This window comes from Scatophagus argus, chromosome 4, assembly GCF_020382885.2.
Source record: "Scatophagus argus isolate fScaArg1 chromosome 4, fScaArg1.pri, whole genome shotgun sequence".
Lineage (NCBI taxonomy): Eukaryota > Metazoa > Chordata > Actinopteri > Scatophagidae > Scatophagus > Scatophagus argus.
In genome coordinates this window covers 12,440,713-12,459,314 of record NC_058496.1, presented here as the reverse complement: position 1 = coordinate 12,459,314, position 18,602 = coordinate 12,440,713, and the positions used below count along the sequence as shown (strand labels likewise).

At 41.0% G+C, this 18,602-nt stretch overlaps 2 protein-coding genes across 8 annotated transcripts; one reads left to right on the top strand and one right to left on the bottom strand.

The window, feature by feature from the left end:
* LOC124058468 (intracellular hyaluronan-binding protein 4-like) lies at nt 1-4,110 on the top strand. The gene is made up of 9 exons (XM_046387758.1): nt 1-159; nt 268-502; nt 1,014-1,161; nt 1,291-1,425; nt 1,525-1,596; nt 1,692-1,772; nt 2,560-2,731; nt 3,239-3,427; nt 3,853-4,110. The coding sequence occupies exons 2-9, from the start codon at nt 274-276 to the stop codon at nt 3,916-3,918; spliced, it is 1,092 nt and encodes a 363-aa protein (XP_046243714.1). The 5' UTR covers nt 1-159; nt 268-273; the 3' UTR covers nt 3,919-4,110.
* Nucleotides 4,111-5,245: 1,135 nt separating this feature from the next.
* On the bottom strand, nt 5,246-18,482 carry cdc14b (cell division cycle 14B). Of its 7 annotated transcripts, none has more exons than XM_046387750.1 (16): nt 18,159-18,478; nt 16,880-16,970; nt 16,237-16,312; nt 15,663-15,755; nt 15,488-15,564; nt 14,993-15,059; nt 14,742-14,892; nt 14,143-14,373; nt 13,849-13,987; nt 13,155-13,320; nt 12,942-13,039; nt 8,713-8,760; nt 8,503-8,619; nt 7,608-7,776; nt 6,411-6,476; nt 5,246-5,940 (listed from the first exon to the last, which is right to left on the bottom strand). In XM_046387750.1, exons 1-15 carry the CDS (start codon nt 18,265-18,267, stop codon nt 6,453-6,455), a joined length of 1,656 nt encoding a protein of 551 aa, XP_046243706.1. In that variant the 5' UTR covers nt 18,268-18,478; the 3' UTR covers nt 5,246-5,940; nt 6,411-6,452. The 7 variants fall into 7 exon arrangements, 6 of the variants coding, with proteins under 6 accessions (XP_046243706.1, XP_046243708.1, XP_046243709.1 ...); XM_046387752.1 differs by lacking the exon at nt 18,159-18,478 and adding an exon at nt 17,128-17,441; XM_046387753.1 differs by lacking the exon at nt 7,608-7,776 and having other exon boundaries at nt 18,159-18,480.
* Between the last annotated feature and the right edge of the window lie 120 nt (nt 18,483-18,602).

Sequence of the window (18,602 nt, the reverse complement as noted above, 5' to 3'; positions counted from 1 at the left end):
TAGTGAAAAGCCTATTGATGAGCACAGGGGCGTGGTGTCGCTTGTCTCCACACGTGCAAACACTTAAAAACCGCCGTGGCCATTTGTTGGTTGCTCACTGGGGCAGCACGGAAGCGTACTGTCCGCAACTCATTTCTGTTGTAGCTGGGCAGGCAAACGGTAGTTTTCGACATTTAGTTTTGCTGCAGATATGTGATCACCTTGAGGAGGGAATCACTCTTTGACTCAGCCTTTTTTTAAAATTTCTTCTCCCTTCATCACACACAGGCTAAAATGCTGCCGGACGCCTACGGTTGCGTTGTGGCGAACAGGTTCGGGAATCTTCTGGATGACGATGCAGACCCGTTTGACTTGATGAGCGAAGTGGAAATGGCGAAGGAGAAAAAGAAAAAGAAGAAGGAGGAAGACGAGAAGAGAGCTAAACCGAAAAAGCCTGGTCAGAGGGAATCCCAGAAGGACAGACGCACCCCCCTCGCGTCGGATGGTCAAGAGCCGGTTATAGGTGCGCTAACCGCTTGGCTGCGTCAGCGTTACACACCCCACATCCAAACTCCTCTGGCAGCTGCTAGTTGTTCTAGATGAGATAGTTGAGCCAAGTGTTTAGTTTGCTCAGGCTTTGTCAGCTGCTGATGGTGCACGGTCAGCGAGGCTGATGGACGCGTGGGTGACTGTGGGGTGGGGGTGTATGTGAAGCCAAATCACGTTCTTCCACTTTTGTAGCACATTCAAAATTGCGTTTAAATGCACACGTTTATTCCTGACTCCAGGAGTAACCATCTCATAAGTAGGGGGAAAAATATCCGCTGGGAAATTCATATGATCTATCCAGCACTTTTTGAGGTACTACTCTCATAAGCTGGTTTTATATATCAGTGGATGCAGCAAGGATTGTTTTGTCTAATTTTTCTTGGTTAATAGTTTCATGTCACTGGCAAAAATGTGCTGAAACACAACACAGATATCTGTCTGTGTGTGCGTATAAAATGTATTGCTGCCTCACTCTCTGTCTGCAGCCCGGAAGCCTCAGCCTCAGTCACGTCCTGGACCAGTGACCGAGAGCAGAAATGGCAGAGAGGAGGCCCAGAGGAGCACGAAGAAGGCTGCCTTTGGGGAGCGAAGGGCCAACCAAGAGGAGTACCCGCAGGAGTTCCCCATCTCAAAGTGTGTGCATTATTAAAATGACTTATTAATGATAATTTTAGCTGACATTTTAGAATCATCTGTTCTTTCACAGTTGTAAGTGACTGAAATTTGGCCACATATAAGCTTCTTAATCTGATTGCTCCCCAGACCTTCGGATAATGCAGGCTCTGACTTCAGGGCCAGAGGAGGGATCAGAGGTAGGAGAGGTGGAGGAGGATACACAAGGAACTTGGATAACCTCAACTTGAGGGGCAAGAGAGAGTATGATCGACACAACGGAACGTAAGCCTTTTGTTCACCTAGCAGTCCAGCCGAGAAAGCTTGTGCCAATCTTGATTTTTACTTCTCTCATAATCGTGTATTTTGTAACGTTCATTGCAGAGGTATCTCTCCTGAGGAAAAGAGAGGAGGCAGAGGACCCTGGAACTGGGGCTGTGTTGAAGAAGCTGCAAGGTAAGTGAACTTTGATTTACAAGACGGCAATGACAACTCGTTCAAGTGGGCGCAGTAAAGGCGCATTTCTGTTTGTATGTGTCCCTTTTGTGAAGTGAATTAATGGAGGTGACATCTGATGCTCCGGCCAAATCTGAGGAGCCCCAAATACCCGTGGAGGAAGAGAATCAGAATCGGTGAGTGACGCACATAAGCATCTTTTCTTAAAATGACACCACATTGCCTGGTTCAGTGGCAGACTCATCATTCAAAAGTGACAGCCGACTAAACTTGTGTAACAATTATACCAGTTTCACACTGCACAGAAACCCCACTAACACCTGGCATTTGATGTCAGTGGGAAAGGGTACAGTTGGCATTCATTCCTGGGCCAAATGACTCTACAGAAGGTGCAGGTATATTGGCTCCAGCTCCACTTGGCTGTGATGGAGACATGACTCCCAGGTTTCCTTTTGCTGGTGTGATGCTACAATACAAGCTTAAGTTAAGTTCAGTTGGTGATGAGTTTGATAGAGAGATGGACAATAGATTAAAAAAAAAATAATTAACCACCATTGGCCTCCATATAAGTACACGATTGATACTGTACATGTGCAGCTCTCGGCAGAGATGAGAAGGAAGTGAGATGACTCAGTTTGTTGGCTACTTCCAACATCGGCTTTGGGGGGGGGAAATGTGTCTAATTCAGACTGTTTAGACTTTAGCACTGATAAAAGAAATATGCTTTTCTGTCTGAGGATAGCACAAATTGCTAATGTTGAAAATGATCCAAAGCAGGCTTGAAAAATACAGATGCTGGCTAAATATTTTGTGGATACATTTGATGTTTTTGCACCCTAACAGTATTGTCATATTGGCCACAGTGCCTGTGTTTGGCAGGGTTGAGCTAGATCTAAATTTTAAGATGTACACATTTCAGACTAAGGTGGACTGATGGATCTAGTTTGTCCCCACTTATGATAGAGCAGTGGAAGAGGATGGAGAGATGGTGGTCCAGGTTGCCATGGAGATGACCCTGGATGAGTGGAAGGCCCTGCAGGCGGTGGGTCGTCCCAAGGTGGAGTTTAATATTCGCAAAGCAGAGAACAAAATTCCCTCTAAAGCCAAGGTCATCCATCAGTCAAAGCACCTGGAGGTGAGAATGTAAAACACTTCATGGGCTTTATTGGTAAGAAACAACAAAGCCCTGATGAAAGCGGAGCTTTGGGGTTTGAGTCTTGTCAATGTTTCGCTGTAACATGCAGAAGCAAGCCTTTAAATCAAATGTTTGTTGCCACTGAGTTCAAAATAACTTCAGCTTTAGTATGTTTTGATGCAGTGTAAACTGGATATTTAGCCTGTCCAAATTAATGTTTTTATGATTTTTTTTTAAAGAAATCTTTCATCTGAGTCCAAGTTATGGTAAATATGTGAATTAATAAAAGATTTACAGTACATGACAAATTCTGTGGCGCTTTTCCTTAATGTATAAAATGTAGTCATTGGTCATTCCTGGCTTAAGTTTCCAAATTAGAGAAAGGGTGTTTCAAGCTGAGGTTGTGCGTACTGTGATGGACGCTTGGAAACATCTACCCGGGCCTTCACTTAAGATGGTGGCTAGTGTAAATGTGTTTTGCAGTAACTGCTTCCTTCCAATCTTCAGAAATTCACAGGGACTGTGGAGGACATGGAGGATGACGGCAACTTCTTCCGGAAGTCTGTTAATGACATCACCTCCCTCTTGGACATCAATTTCGGGAGTCTTGGACGCCCCAGTCGTGGTGGTCGGGGAAGGGGAGCACGAGGTGGTCCCATTAGTCGTCCAGAGAGACCCAAGCCCGTACTGGAAAGGGTAAGTTATCGACTCTTGGCTCAAATGTAGTGTAGTCTTGGGGGTGGAAAAAATACACCATGGCACAGTGGAGTCACTTTGGCACACCTTTTTTTTTAAAAAAAAGGAGATTATTCTTTTATATAACAAAATGTTTAGAAAAGCTAAATTATCTACTTAAAAATTAACTTGTTTGTGGGAGGGGAGATGTTAACATGATGACTGAATGATACCCTCATTTGAGCAATTTTCCAAAGTGAATGCATTGGTTTGATTGGAACATTTTACATTGCAAAGCATGTATTGATGTGTTCATATAACAGCAATTAAAGAAAATCAACAAAACTACGTCAAAAGATTGTAATCATGTATACCATAATATTAGGAAGAAACGCTGAGTTTTGCATATCATTGAATTAACATTTCTAATGTTGTTGTCTCTCCAGGAAGATGACTTGGCTCCTAATCCAGATGACCCAGAAGACTTCCCAGCACTATCAGCAAAAAGATAACTGAAATAACCTAATGCACTTATTTTCATTTATCTCCTGTGGGGAAAGTTGGTTGCACTTGACACTCCATTTCATGTTTCTGCTGTTCTTAAGGTTTGGGGGTTTTATTGTACTTGATTTATTTTGTTCTATTGCACTAAAGGCACTGTTCAGCACTTGACTCCCAGAGAATAAAATGCTTTTGCGAGTTTATCTTGCAGATGTTAATTTTTTTTTTTTTTTTAAGTAAAACATGAATACGCTACATAGACAAAAGTATCCAGACACATCTCTTTATAGGACTTTCACAGGGGTTGGGCTTGGCCCCTTACTTCCAGTGAAGGGAAATCTTAATGCTTCAGCATACCAAGACACGTTGGACAATGCTGTGCTTCCAACTTTGTGGCAGCAGTTTGGTGAAGGCCCTTTTCTATTCCAGCATGACTGTTCCCCAGTGCACAAAGCAAAGTCCATAAAGACATAGTTGGATGAGTTTGGTGTGGAAGAACTTGACTGGCCCATGCAGAGCCTCAAGTCCATCAAACACCTTTGGGATGAAGTGGAACAGAGATTGTGAGCCAGGCCTTTTTGTCCATCATTAATACCTGACCTCGCAACTCCTCTACTGCATGATTCCCACAGAAACACTTGTAGAAAGCCTTCCCATAAGAGTGAAAGCTCTTGTAACTGCAAAGCTGTCTGTATTTAGAATGCAGTGCCATTTAAGTCCCTGTTGGTGAAATGGTTAAGTGCTCATATACTTTTGTCTAGAGTGTATCTATAAAGAAATAAGAAATGTGGGAATGTTTTGACACTAACACAGCTGTCATCTGAGGAAAAATAGGATGTCTTGTGACTAGGGACGCATGATTAAATACAGTCTCAAATTATTGGCCTGATAATGGGAAATTTATATTAGCCAATGATGAAATTATAGATGATCATCTATCCATCCATTTTCCATACCATTTGTTCATCAGGGTTGTGGGGATGAGGGGGTGGGGTTTATCCCAGCTGATCATACGTGATGATACAAAGCCACATTGCTTTGACTTAGCAAAGCGTAGCAAATACACACTCCAAGCCAGCAGGTGGCGGTGTGCACCTTTAAAGTTGGTATATAAGCTGTCAGCCACACCAAAGAAAAGAAAAGTTGTATTTTTGTATTATTGGCCATTACTGTATAGTCAATGGTACTTGCTGGGAAAAATTCCTGTCATGCATCCCTAATAGTGACTTTGTTTAGTTTAGTTATACAAAGTTATACTTCAAAGTTATACACTGATATTACAGTGAGGTCAACTTGACACTGTATTAAATAAATCCTGGTACACTTACTGGCCAGACATTCACTTGGAATACATTTTATTTAAAAAGTGATTTTATGTGCTTCAAGCAGATGTCCTCAGTGGATTATGAACATGAGTTACACAAGGCCCCATTAGGACCATTGACTTATTTTGTAGCATGATTCAGACATAATACAAAATATTTAAAAAATACAAACTGCTTATATCAAATGTGGACATATTTACAGTCTTGAAGTACAGCAGCTGAAAAACGTCACAAGTAAATGACAAAAACAGCCAGGTATTGAGAATGAGGGGTACAAATGTGCACAGTATTGTACATTGTGATGGAATTTCTGTCAATAGAGACTTCATGTTTCAATCACATCCAACAGCAAACTCCTCCTGCCAGATGCATCTACAATTGCAGGTCCAATCTGATGGTTGCTACTGCATTTTTCAATAAGTAAGAACAAACAGGCAATGATTAAAACTATCATATTCATGGTGCTGTATTTAAAAATATAAAAACCAAAGTGCCTTATGAGTAAAATAACTTGTAATCAAAACAATCTATAAATGATTTACATGTCACATCACGGTTAAAACATGTTCCAACTTTTTTCTCAAACTTAGTCTATTTAAGAAGAGTAGTACAGTTATATATAAGTTGGATTTCATGTAAAATTCCTCCGGGTTTCCACATCCACAGGCTCACCGAAGTAGAGGAGCTCTAGCTTTGGGTATGGAGTGACTGTAAAGAAAACAAACATAAAACCAATGTCAATAGAGGGCCTGCTTTCATTGATTTACATTGCACTAATCAATCCAGGGTTTCTGCAGGTTTCAAGTTCAATAGGTGTTGCAGTTTGCATTAGTGGTTATTTGTTCCATTTTTGTTTTCAAAAAAATTTTTTCCCCAAAAACACACTTAACTGAGACTGAGGTTTATGAAAGTCACATAAAATGTTACTCATAAAAGTTAATTAATGGCACGATCCAATCAATATTTAAATATTGCCTAAAATCGGATGAAGACATTTTAAGATCTAAAATTAAAGTTACTGGATTTTAGACTTGACTAGACCTGCACAAACGCTGTAGGCAATTTCATTCATGTGATCAGTGCTTATGCATCTTAATCAGTCATGCCTGTAAGAATGCTTCATTACAGATATTTCCAAATGCTTACAATACAGCACAAAGTGAAAAGGCGATAGATACCATAGTCTGGCAAATCGAACTGGCTGCAAAGAGCTGCGAGCTTTACGTCCTCTGGAGACAGTGCGTCTGTTGCATGTAAGGAATATGAAGGAGAAAGAAACAGAAAGGAGAGATAAACGTTACATTTTAGCACCAGAGCAGGATGCAGATTTGACACAGGGTGGCACAGAGGCAGAAGACACAGTGAACAGCAGAGTCCAGAGAAGCTATAGCCAGTCATTACACCCTGTTCTTTAAGAACATGCAAGGAAAGCTATAGAAAGAAGCAGCAGGCAGACTTAAAACAGGCAGAGTTTCATCTGGAAACCTGCCAGTGGTGCATAATCAGGGTCAGATTTACTTAGTGTTAGTCCTGGACAACAACATGTTATACATATAAGTGAAGAAGGACTGTGGCTGGGTTGCAACATCATGGTTTCATGTAAGATTACAGACAACCAGTTGAGCTGATAATGTATGAAATCAAATTAGTGTTGTGTGCAAAAACAGAAATAAATTAAAAACTCTTGACAACGTTTAAATTTCAATTAAAATTGTTGATTTTTGCTACATCTCATGTCTGACAAACATCATTGGTTTACGCTGCCATCATAATTCCTAAAATAACAGTAAACCTACTTCATCTTTTGTTACAGGGTTCCATGATTTATCAAGGGCCACTTTTCTTCAATAAAAGAAAAGAAAAAAATCAAATGAGTATATGTTAATGAGACCAGTTAAGTTTGATTCTTATCCTTCAAGGAAACTTAATTTCTCTCTGAGTTAAATATACTGTCAGATCAAAATGATTTAAAATGAGATCTAAACTGAATCTTGAAATCTTGAAAAAAACCACAATTGGATAATGTTTAAACTCTTAATCCTTGTTGATGCATCCCAGCCCAGTATATTAAGTGATTATGTCAGATAACCACTGTCTTGACCATTAAGAGGAGAAAGAGGGAGAGCACTGAGCCTCTGGATTTTGACTGGATTCACACAGGAACCAATGAAATTTATCTTTAACAAAGATCTTCTCGTCCCATGGCTGCCAAAACTGGGAAGAAGCCATCTAAATGACTTTTCCAGTTTGCACAGCATAGAGAGCATCTGTTCAGACTAGACTGATCAGTTAAAAAAAAACAAATAGAGATTCAGTTTGTGTGCAAATGCAGTCCAAGTCTCCATGTGGCTCAGAGTGGGTCTGAGGGAGCTTGCCTGCAGGTGGACCTGCGCCATGTTTAAGTTGATGAGAGTGCCCGTGTTGGCTGTGGCACTGGCTGTATCTCTATGGCTGCCACATGGCTCACAACACATTGGGTCTCTGTCACCAGCCACTACATGCAAGTTGCCTAGGGACCTGACCAGTCTGGTGTGGCACAGGGAGCTGGCAGAGAGAAGGGAAGCTGTTAATGTTACTCCACAAGGATCCATGAGTAGCTATAGCCTCTTGGTTGCTTTTCATCTGTGTCAACTTCATATAAAACATAATAAAACAGAGCTTGTATGTAGTAAAAATAGCAACAATGCACAATAATTCTGGATAATAAAATAACTTGAAAATGTTTAATATTTAAAGAAAAGAGTCCAAACTGACAGCTTAATAACTGGTATACATTTTTGCTAATTATGCAAAATAATTTTAACTCAAGGCTGGCTTAACTTTTGGGGACAACAGAGCTAAATTCCTTTGTTGATGAAGACTCAAAATATAGATGAATACAGCTATTAAGTGGACATTACCTTAACATCATCTTGTCAAAATACATCCAGTTCTAAATGTTATATATTCTATTATATAGAATGCTGTACTTAATATTAGCAGATCAAATAGGAGATATCTTATTTCTTATTTTTAATAGTGAACTACTCAGCTTAATAATATGTCAATTCTAAATGTAAACATATAGCTTATTTACAACAATCATTATTCTTTAGAAAAGGTTAAAGGTGTATTTTCCTTCTTTTGGTCAGAACTGCTACTTCTTCGCCTTGAATTACAAGCACAAAAAAGCATCTCTCTATCAGGGTGTGTGCAAAACTTCCCCCTTTTATTTCTTGTGCTGCTCTCCCAGATAATACCCCAGGGCTATCACTGAGTCCAGCGACTGACCTTCCTCCGCTTCCACTGGCTGGCAGTGAAGTTCTGGTCCTCTTCCTGCTGTCAGACACAGCCAATGGGTTGACGCCTGCCTTGCAGTCCTGTATGCTGGTCTGCAGGATGACCGTGCTGCACAGGAGACCAAGCAGTCAGTAATTAGTCTGAGCCATGTCAAATGTCAGAGCGCAAGTATGCAAGTTGTGTGTGCACTGCAGTCTTTACCTTAGCGACTGTGATGATGACCTGGTGTGAATCTTATTCTCTTCTAGTCTGTGAAAACACAAGTAAAACAAGAATACAAACATTTGATTAAAATTTATTTACCGAGAGATCTGAAACAAACATGGCAGGACAGAGAGAAGGCAGACTGTATGGAGATGAGTGAAGTGATTTTAAAAATCTGATATTGTTATACCATTATCATTATTGCAGCTTCAACAGCAAGCATGGGTTAGTAAAGCCAAGATAAGTATGAGAAAAGGCCACAAGGTGGCACTACATAACATAAAAGGGACATAAGTTATCATTTTCTTCAAGAAGGCTTCACTGTCTGACAGAGTTTCAGTTTAACAGTTTGTACTGCAGTCAACACAATAACCAGCAAAGCATGATGTGTAAAGATGACAGGATGATAGGACAAAATCATTATGCACAGAAAATGGTAGCAAGGACAAGGCAGGAGCCTCTAATATTTTTAAACTGGCTCTGCTCATCAGCTTTAGCTTCACCATGTTTGAATAAAGAATAAACAAGAGGATGATTTCGAACAAGTTTCTGATTTGTTTTGGGAATTAAAAAGAGACTGGGGTCTCACTTACAGCATTCTCAGTTAGAGCTCCAGGGGAGGGGGCAGGACAGGTTTTTTGGGGGCTGACGGGTGGCAGAACTCATTGAAATCCTAACCCGTCTATACAGAAATGCAGGATGGAAGAAGGGAAGCCATACACAATCCACCACAGGGCAAGGCTACACAGGGAGGAGAGCAGCATGGCTACCAGCCATCTGAAAGGAGGACAAATCCAACAACAAGAGCAAACGGAAAAAAGGGGGGGGAAAGGAAGGAGAGACAAGAGACGTCCAGGCAGGACACAAAGCCTCTGATGTACTGCTTTTCCACTTTTCCACTGGGACTGGATTAGATGAAATACCTTTCATTAAGCCTTGCATCCAACAGTGCCTGTCAGCAAGTTTTTCTTCTTTGCTTGTTCTGATGTGTAGCAGTTTGCAGTATATATACTGCAAACTGTGGTGTATATATATCTATGTATGTATATATATCTATATATATCTATGTACCGTATCTATATATATATCTATGTATGTATGTATATACACACACACACACATAGATATATACACAGACTGTAATACTGTAACAAGCCCTGCAAATGTTTGAGTATCCCTTATCAAATTCTATTCCACAAAATGAACCATTTAAAAAGAAGCTTGCAGAGACAGAAACCTGAAGGAGTAAACAAAGCTCCAATGGTACGTGTACACTGATCCAGTCACAAAACCAATGGAAAAACAACAGGCAGTTGACAATGAACACGGCCCAACATTAATTACATGTTAGACACAAACAGAGATCAAACATAGGCATGTCCATGAGTGCACATCCAAGGGTTTCATGCCTGTTGCCATGCATGAAAAAGGCAGAGAAGATGAAAAGTTTTCATATAATCATCCTAATTGCTGGAATTCAACATGCACTTCAGTGTTACATAATAACAGTGGAGCCAGATGGTGAATTTCAGCTGGAAGTTAGATGTTTGTGTAGCAACGCATACGCTGATAAGGCATTTGGCCTCAAGTGCAAGCAAAACTTCCTTCTGCCTCGACTCCCTCCTGAGAACAGATATGACCCTGTTTTCATCCCATTACCTCCTCAGAATATGTTGCTTTATATCCTTTGTGTTAGGATAAGGATCAGGAGGAAATTGCCATAGCAATGACACCATTTAAAGCAACTAACTTAACTAACAGAACACCTTAGTCAAAGATCATTCCAACACCAAAGTGCAACTGGCAATTTCCAAGAACACCTAAAGCTTAAGTGGTTGAGTTATCTACTTTACCATACAATAAGGATGTTCCAACTGCAGATAAGAGTGAGGACCTAGTTTCTTTTACTTATTATTTCTTTTATCTTGAGAAGTGCCAAGTCAGTAGTGCAAGCCAAGCACTAAAATATTTACTTCAACTAATCCAGATCTTACATGAAATCATGATTAGTTGAATAATTGGCGCTGTTGTTAGTACAGCAGGTTCAACTCGAGAGCTGCACTGTAACGAGGATATCTCGGATAAGCCTCGATATCGAAGCAGAACAACCCAATGTGTCCATGAGAGGCAGCTAATGGAAGGCGTGTAAATGTACTGCATCGGCTAAGTGCACATATATTCACGCACCATAATCATCCAGAGAAAAAAAAAAAAAAAACAAGAAAAAAAAAAAGTCAGCCATATCATTCACTGGCATAGCAACCGTATCTAGACGAAGAGGATGTCAACTAGAAAGGAAGTGGCGTGCACTTACCTTCAGCATACAAAACCTCACATCCTCTCTCTGATTTTTTTCCTCTCCCCCACACACTCTCTCTCTCTCTGTCTGCTATCTTTTGAACGGCAGGCAACACATCGGCCACACCGCACCCATGAGGCTGCAGCAGAACACTACCACCTGCCTGACATGGGACAACAAAAGCCAAAGCCATATGGGTACATTGGCAGCGTCCAGTCAACCCTCCTCAGCCTTGCTGACACTCAACCTCCTGCAGCTTGATTTACATGGGCACAAATGAAGTGGACTTTATTTAGGGAACAACAGGCAAGCAAATGGAGCTGGCTAGAAGTGTTGTTCAGCTGTACTCCTGGGATATATCAGAAACAAAATTGAAATAAGTCTGCAAATCCATAATGCTGTGTTTGCAATAAGTCACGATGACTTTTATTGAGAACTAAATTTTGTTGAATTCCATGTATGTTTTTCTTTCATTTGACATTTGCAAGATAAACTGGTTTTAGATTTCACATCTCCAGAACTCTAAACACACCAAACAGACATGAAAGAGTTGCATCGGTTCATGTTGCTGGGGTGTTCAAGTGCAAAAACCTGCACTACTAGGAAAATACAGACTACTACGACTGTATCTCCATAGGCATACAGCCAATAAGTGTGATTTCTCTCACAGACAGTCTCTGCCGCCAATCCAACATGTTCGGTTGGATGAAAAGCTGCCAAAAAAGGCCAAGTGTGTGGGACCACAGGTGCTCACTGATGGCTCTACAATGGCTGACCGACTAAAACAAAAATAGCAGACTTTACCTATTAAAAGTTTAACCATTGTTTTCTATTGTTTTTCTGTTTCTGAACTGCAGTAACTGTACGTTCATTTGTCTTCCACTACATGGCCTGACATTCTCCTGCACTCAGTCATAGTCCAGAATTGGTTTGACACCAGCTGACTCCAGTGGCTACTGCAACTAGTCTAATTTTTCAGTATTTTCTGTTATTTTATCTCTACAGTGTTGATTAGATCACCTTCATGTATGGAGCTTTGTTGTGAAGTGCTATGGACAATGTAGTACTCAACCATTTTCATATAGCTGCAGTCTTAAAAACACTGCTTATCAAAATGTGTTAATTCAAGGTTTTTACAGTCTTCAATTGAATAAATGAGTGGCCTAATTACCTCAAGGTCAGTGTGACGCCATAACCAAGTCACTAGATTTGCCTTTCTTCTGCATTTCATTTCATTTTTGTAAGCTTTTGATGAAATAAAACCGATCACCTAGCGTGCAGTTAACTACATTACATCTTTAACTTCCACATCTTTCGTGCCTTTGTAAATCCAACCCTTAACAAAAAGTTTTTCTGGAAGATTGTGTTTTAGATAATGCCAATAGAGCACTCCAAACAACTTTGTCACTCACTCTGTGCCATAACATTTGACTGCTACATTCTTGACTTACAATTCATCCTCATCACCCCCTGATCATAAATGAAAACTGGGCAATTTACAACACATGTGATGAGATTCAGGGAAAAGAAATGGAAGGTTATTGAAGTATTATAAATAGGGAGGAGGAGGAGAACAGGGATACTGCCTGGTTCCTTAACTCATACATAAACCATGATTTTAGGATGAAAATTGCCACAGTAGGGGTAAAAGAGAGCAGTCCTAACAAATTAGTCATGCCTAACAACTGACACAAAAGGACACCTGACTACACTGAATAAACACTGAGAAAAAGACAAAGCTCATCCAATGAAGTGATAAACATGACCAAAAAAAAATCTCAAAGATCACTTCCTGGTTATTATGAAAACACAATTGTATACGTGTAATGATCCAAGGGACTGATGAGGAGAGGCACTACTCATTTTACAGAACTACAACAAGTCAGCGTGATGCATGATGAGACTTGCAGGCTGTGTGGGAACTTACGATAGTGAACCTGAGGACGATCTGGCCTGCCTCTTGCTCTTCAGGGCGCGCAGTTTATCTCCTTGTGTGAGACCGTTTCTCTCCTCTTCATCATTGTACTGTTAAACAGTCAAAAATCCATGAATACATAAAGTGACCCCCCCCCAACTTATTATCAAAAATCATGCAGCAAATTCTGTAGTAAAAAGAAAAGAGCGACGTTTTAAAACCTACCAGTTCCATTTCTTCCTTCTTGGATGCCCTGTTCTTGTTGATCCCGTTGATGGTTATGTCATCCACTCCAGACAGGATCCTGGTCACAGCCATCTTGCCATTCTCTCGTTCATTTAACATCTTCTCCCGGAAAAGATCGCCCTCTGCCCATAGGCTGTTCTGCTTCCTGAAATTTCAATGAACCAAAAAAAATATACAATTTTTCTTACCTGACCAACATTATCATCATTTTTACTATTGGTCCTAGTCTCACATACAGGTCCAAAAATACAGGGGCCTATTTTCTTAATCAGCATCCTAATATCTATCCTGCATGCATACTTTTCTGCTTAAGTTAACAGTTTTGTTTATTTCACATCACAAAATTTGTGCAGTTTTCCTTTTGTCCTTGCCTTTCTAACTGGTTTGAAATAAGTGGGGCTCAGACAGGAATACATGTCACCACATATTTAAATTCACTCATCAGAGTTCAATAACATCTGAACTAAAAAGTTATGACGTGAGTTGTATATGCTGCCACCGCTGTCAAACGGGTGGCAGCAAATACACTCAAAGACCTGACGAAGCAGATTAGCTGAGTTTCTGGCAGTTAAATTCTTGATAAATAAAACCAAGAACTTTACCTTCTTAAGTGTAACTTGTTTGCTTATTATGGATATTTCATTTTGAAAAGCCTGCTTCATTAAACACCTACTCTTCAACAAAGTTTTGCTGAGGCCCAATGATGGACCCTGGCCGGCAGATACGTATCCAGGCAATGGCCTCTGCAGCAGTCAGGCCGTAATGTTTCATCATATAGCAGCCAATCAGAGTGCCGGTCCTCCCCAGTCCAGCTGAAAGGAGAAAAGTATATATGAAATTAAAACTGCTCAAGAAACCAGACACTCAGCACAGTTTATGCAGCTTCTGGCATGGCTTGCACAAACCACAATCAGCTGAGCCAACTACAAACGTATTTTGCTGTACAAACGTAGGTTAGAAATCTGACCTTTGCAGTGAACAGCAATGGCTCCTTCTGCATTCTCACAAATGTTGAGGAACTTCCTGACGATGGAGTCGTTCGGTGTACTCCCGTCCACAAAGAACAGATCGTGATGCTCAAACCCAGACTCTGTGAAACGTCTGGCATCATACATCTTCTTGTTGAGTCTGATGATAGTGGTGATGTTATGATTCCTGAAGTATGGGATGTAGGCCTCAGGAGCATGCAAAGGGTATCCTAGGGTGAGAGCAAAACCTATTTGTGAGCTTAAGGGGAGTTAAAAATGATCTTAGATGACATAGTTTTTAAAAAAGATACAGGAACTTAAGTAGTGCCACGATCGATTGTGTTCACAATGAATCATTCGAAAAATGCTCATTACGATTTCCCACAGACCAAAGTGACAACTTCAGATTTCTTCTTTTGTCCAACCATCACTCCAAAACCCAAAGACTCCTCATTGACTATCATTAGGCCGGAACCAGCAAATATTTGACATTATTGCTTGAAAAGTGACTGAAATGATTAACTGGTTATCAAAAAAGCTGGCGACCGACTAATCGACTAATTGTAGCAGCTCTAAACCCAAGGTACATTTCACTTACCATTCTCTATTTTGCTTTTCGGATGAGGCCCACTGAATGCAAGGAATTTTCCAGGAATGATCCAGTTCAAGTCTCCGTTTTCTGCTCTCTCGTAGTGCTCATATTCTTCCACGTCAAAGCTGGAGAAGTCGAGCCAGCCGTACTGCAGAGCCTGGTAGACGGATGAGAGGAGTTAACTTCATTAGGAGCATGACACAGCAAGCAAGCAAGAAAAATAAATAAATAAATAAATACATCTTAAAATGACGTACTTTGTGAACGGCACGAAGGCAGTCGAGGATGTTCAGATTGTACATGCAAGTTCCAAACGAAGCATCTCTGAAACACAAAACACATATAAAAGACCTTATCAGCACCACTGAAGGAGGATCTTTATTTATTTATTTCCACTTGAAATGTTTCTCTGGTAAGGAAACAAACTGCCATCTCTCACATCTGGCTCCCCAACACTTTCTACATCTTTCCCAGTGCCTTACTCTTTATCTTATCTTCAGCTTCTCTTTTACTTATATACTCATTAACAGGGAACAAGGGCCTTTCAGCCTTCAAGGGCTGAGGGCTTTTTTACACTGCACTTACGTTGAACCAATCAAACAAAGAATAGTGTGATTGTTGTATTTGATAGAATCATAAATAAAATGTACATTTTTTTAAAACTTGTTTTTGAAACAGAGCATTAACATAAATTACTTCACAAGATGCAGCTGATCACATGAGAAATATATGCAGCAACAGTGAATAGTTACCTGAATGGAATATATGTTGAATTTCTTGACACCAGCAGACTGTAGGCCTCCTCTGGCATCATGTTTAGATTCATTACCTTTAAATGCAAATGTCCGATTAGCAAGGGCCTCTTGTACTACATACCAATGTACTTTCAAAAGCTACAGGTAACATTTGTGTCAGTGCACAACTTACTGCATATGATCCGATTAGGTAAGCAGCATTGACTTGTTTCTTCTGATCTCCACAGGTATAAAATATGATCTTCTTCCGTGACAGTGTAATGGACTGTGCAAATACATTAATAGCAACAGTTTAAACAGTCATGTTATACCTTATTGATTTACTTGTCTCAATTAAATGTAGTCATTACATTAACCAATGGCTAGACAAAAAATGAATTTCATCATGGATAAAGACTTCATAAGTTAAATAATGACTTGATGACAGAGTTGCTGCTTAGTCGATGGGGTGAAAGCTAAAAAAAGGTTTGAGACAATTATATACGAGAGGTGGGGAGAGGATGAGTCTTCTGTGTCCGACAGCCTCCATTACAAGGAACAAGTTGATACAACTGAAGGACATCAGGGACACCAGTTTTTAAAAATAAAGTTGACGTGTACTGCCAATTTGTGTGCAAAAAGGAAAGGATACATAGCCCAACTATATTCTGCCTGCCAGCTGCAGGTATACATAGATACTGATTAACCTGACTTTTGTTTCATTCTCTCTTCCAGGAAGTTCAATTAAGAGCTGCAATTTACTTTACCTTGAGCTTCTTTGTCAGCTTGCAACAGAAGCGATAAAACATGGCCAGGTTAAGGGGACCAAAGTCCGCATAGAAGCTACGAGAGAGAGGGAGGGAGGGAGGGAGAAGGAAGGGATGAAAGAGTGTGTCAGAGTGGCTATTTATGCAACCAGCTACGTCTCTGGGGAAGTTTCATTAGATAGAATGAGTTACCTCAGACTGAAACGGTAAAAACACTGACAGAGTAAAAACTATATTTGGAGGCATCTGATACTGGGATGGGTCAGTCAGAACAGGACAAAGCACTGCAAAGACACGAGGTCCTTTTTTTGTAGCACTGGCACAAAAATGGCCCTTAAAAGGTCAATTGTGTCCTTTTCTGAGGCGAATCTAACAACTGCCCATTTAAACAGCCGTGCATGCAATTCTGGCATGATCTGGATTTCTTCCAACAGTAAAAATGTTAACAGTAATGTGACATATTTTTGTTGCTACAAACATGCAACGGTAATAACTGATCCATCTAAATATGCTGAGTAACTTCTGCAACCAAAGATAGCTTCACTGTACAAAGCCTGCTCACACCAGCACTGCTGGCTATTTAAAATGTAGTTTAAAGCCAAGTCCGTCCAAAATGCAAAAAGTGGAATAAGACTTAACTTACTTTTCATATGCCAGCTCTTCATCTACGCAGAAACAGTGTCGTTCGGCCGTGCTCTTGATCTTTTGCTTTAGTATGGCGAAATATAGTTGATCTGGTGGAGGGAGGAGGGGGGGTAGGGCGACAAAATAAAGAGGCAGTTACTTTCTTTTGTCAAGCATGCACGCATCCTTCTGATGTCTTTCATTTCCCACAAAAGCAGCTCCCATTTGTCCAAAATCGCTCCTTTTATGTCTGTCCCAACTACTCACCCTTGATGAACTCCACACATCTCGACGAGACATCGTCCGCGGTCATCTTGCCCACAGTTTTGAACATTACGTTTTGCAGAGAAACATACGAGGTTGGACTGCTTCAAGAAGACTTGTGCATGCCGAGTAAAACTTACACTGATAACCGCGCACGTAAATCAAAAGGTACGTTAAAGGCGCTACACGAAAACTCTAACGACGTAAAAACAACGCTTTCTTTTCCTGATTTAACTCTTCGAGACGAGAAAGTTACCAGTCGAAGGGCGAAGAGAGTTTCGGGTCCAAGTGCGCACTGTGCTAAAAATGATCTCCGCCCGACTCCTCCCCTATACTGCTCCGTGGGACGTGATTGGCTGGGAGAGATGCAGAACGCCACATAATTGGACACACGGCCTATCAGTCAGACTCTGTCCCGCCAATTTCAGTTTAAAGTTCTCTGCATAGGACACATGATAGGCCCTGGGAACGTTGCCCAAGCGGTTGCTAGGACGATCCCTCGGCCAATCAAATTTGTGATTTTCACTTCGATGACCCTCCCTCTATCAGATTTGAGCTGCGCACAGATGCAAAGAGACCAGGAAAACGCCATAAAAGATGTGAAAATTAACAGTGGACGAGCCTGTCAGTGGGCTTACTGTGATATTTATGACAGTAACACACCTGCCCACTTCTCTACACACATTTATAACTTACAGACAGCCCATTAAACATCATGGTGCAGACAAAGCGAAGTTCTGATGTAATTTATTGCTCTAAGTCAATAGCACACCAGAGCATAATTGCAGCACTAATACTTTGTAGTTTTGCACAGAGGATGAAAGCAAGTTGGCGCAAATCCAGTGCATTAACGATAAAGGAACAGACGGTGTCGCCATATTAGATCAAAAAAACTGAATAAAAAAAACAAAGACTTTCACACACCCCGGTCATTTAAAACGCAGCACTGTGCATGCGCAGTCCGCCGTGTGCGTCTGCACATATTTGCCAACTAGGCTTAAAGTTCACAGGGTTCATTCTGCAGAGCCTCTTACCTGTTATCTCAATGTAAATATCAGAGTTTGGCGCCACCTCTGAGCTGTTCTGAGCCGCACAGCGCTTTTTCCTCGACTCGGCTCGTCTCCTCTCGCTCTTGCGCTTCATTTTGTCTTCAGGGCTGCTCGGTGGACATTCCTAGGCAACTGCAACAGAGCCCCACTTCGCAGTGCGGTGGCGTGTCCCCGTTTTGCTGCTGTTTATGGCATGTCTTGCTCCTGCGCTGCTGATGGTTGGTATCTGCGTATCTGAGCCGTGTATGAGTCGACCGAGGTACAGTTGCCCACTGTAGTCTCTCCTGAGGTGGTGACGTCTCTGAACAGGGGCAGGTTTTCTGAATCCCCTGCATGTGACGTATCAGGATTAGAAGTCCAGTGCCCACCCTTCACTGTTCAATAGCAGCAGCTGTGTGTAGACAGCATGTTGGGAGTGGAGTCCTAGGT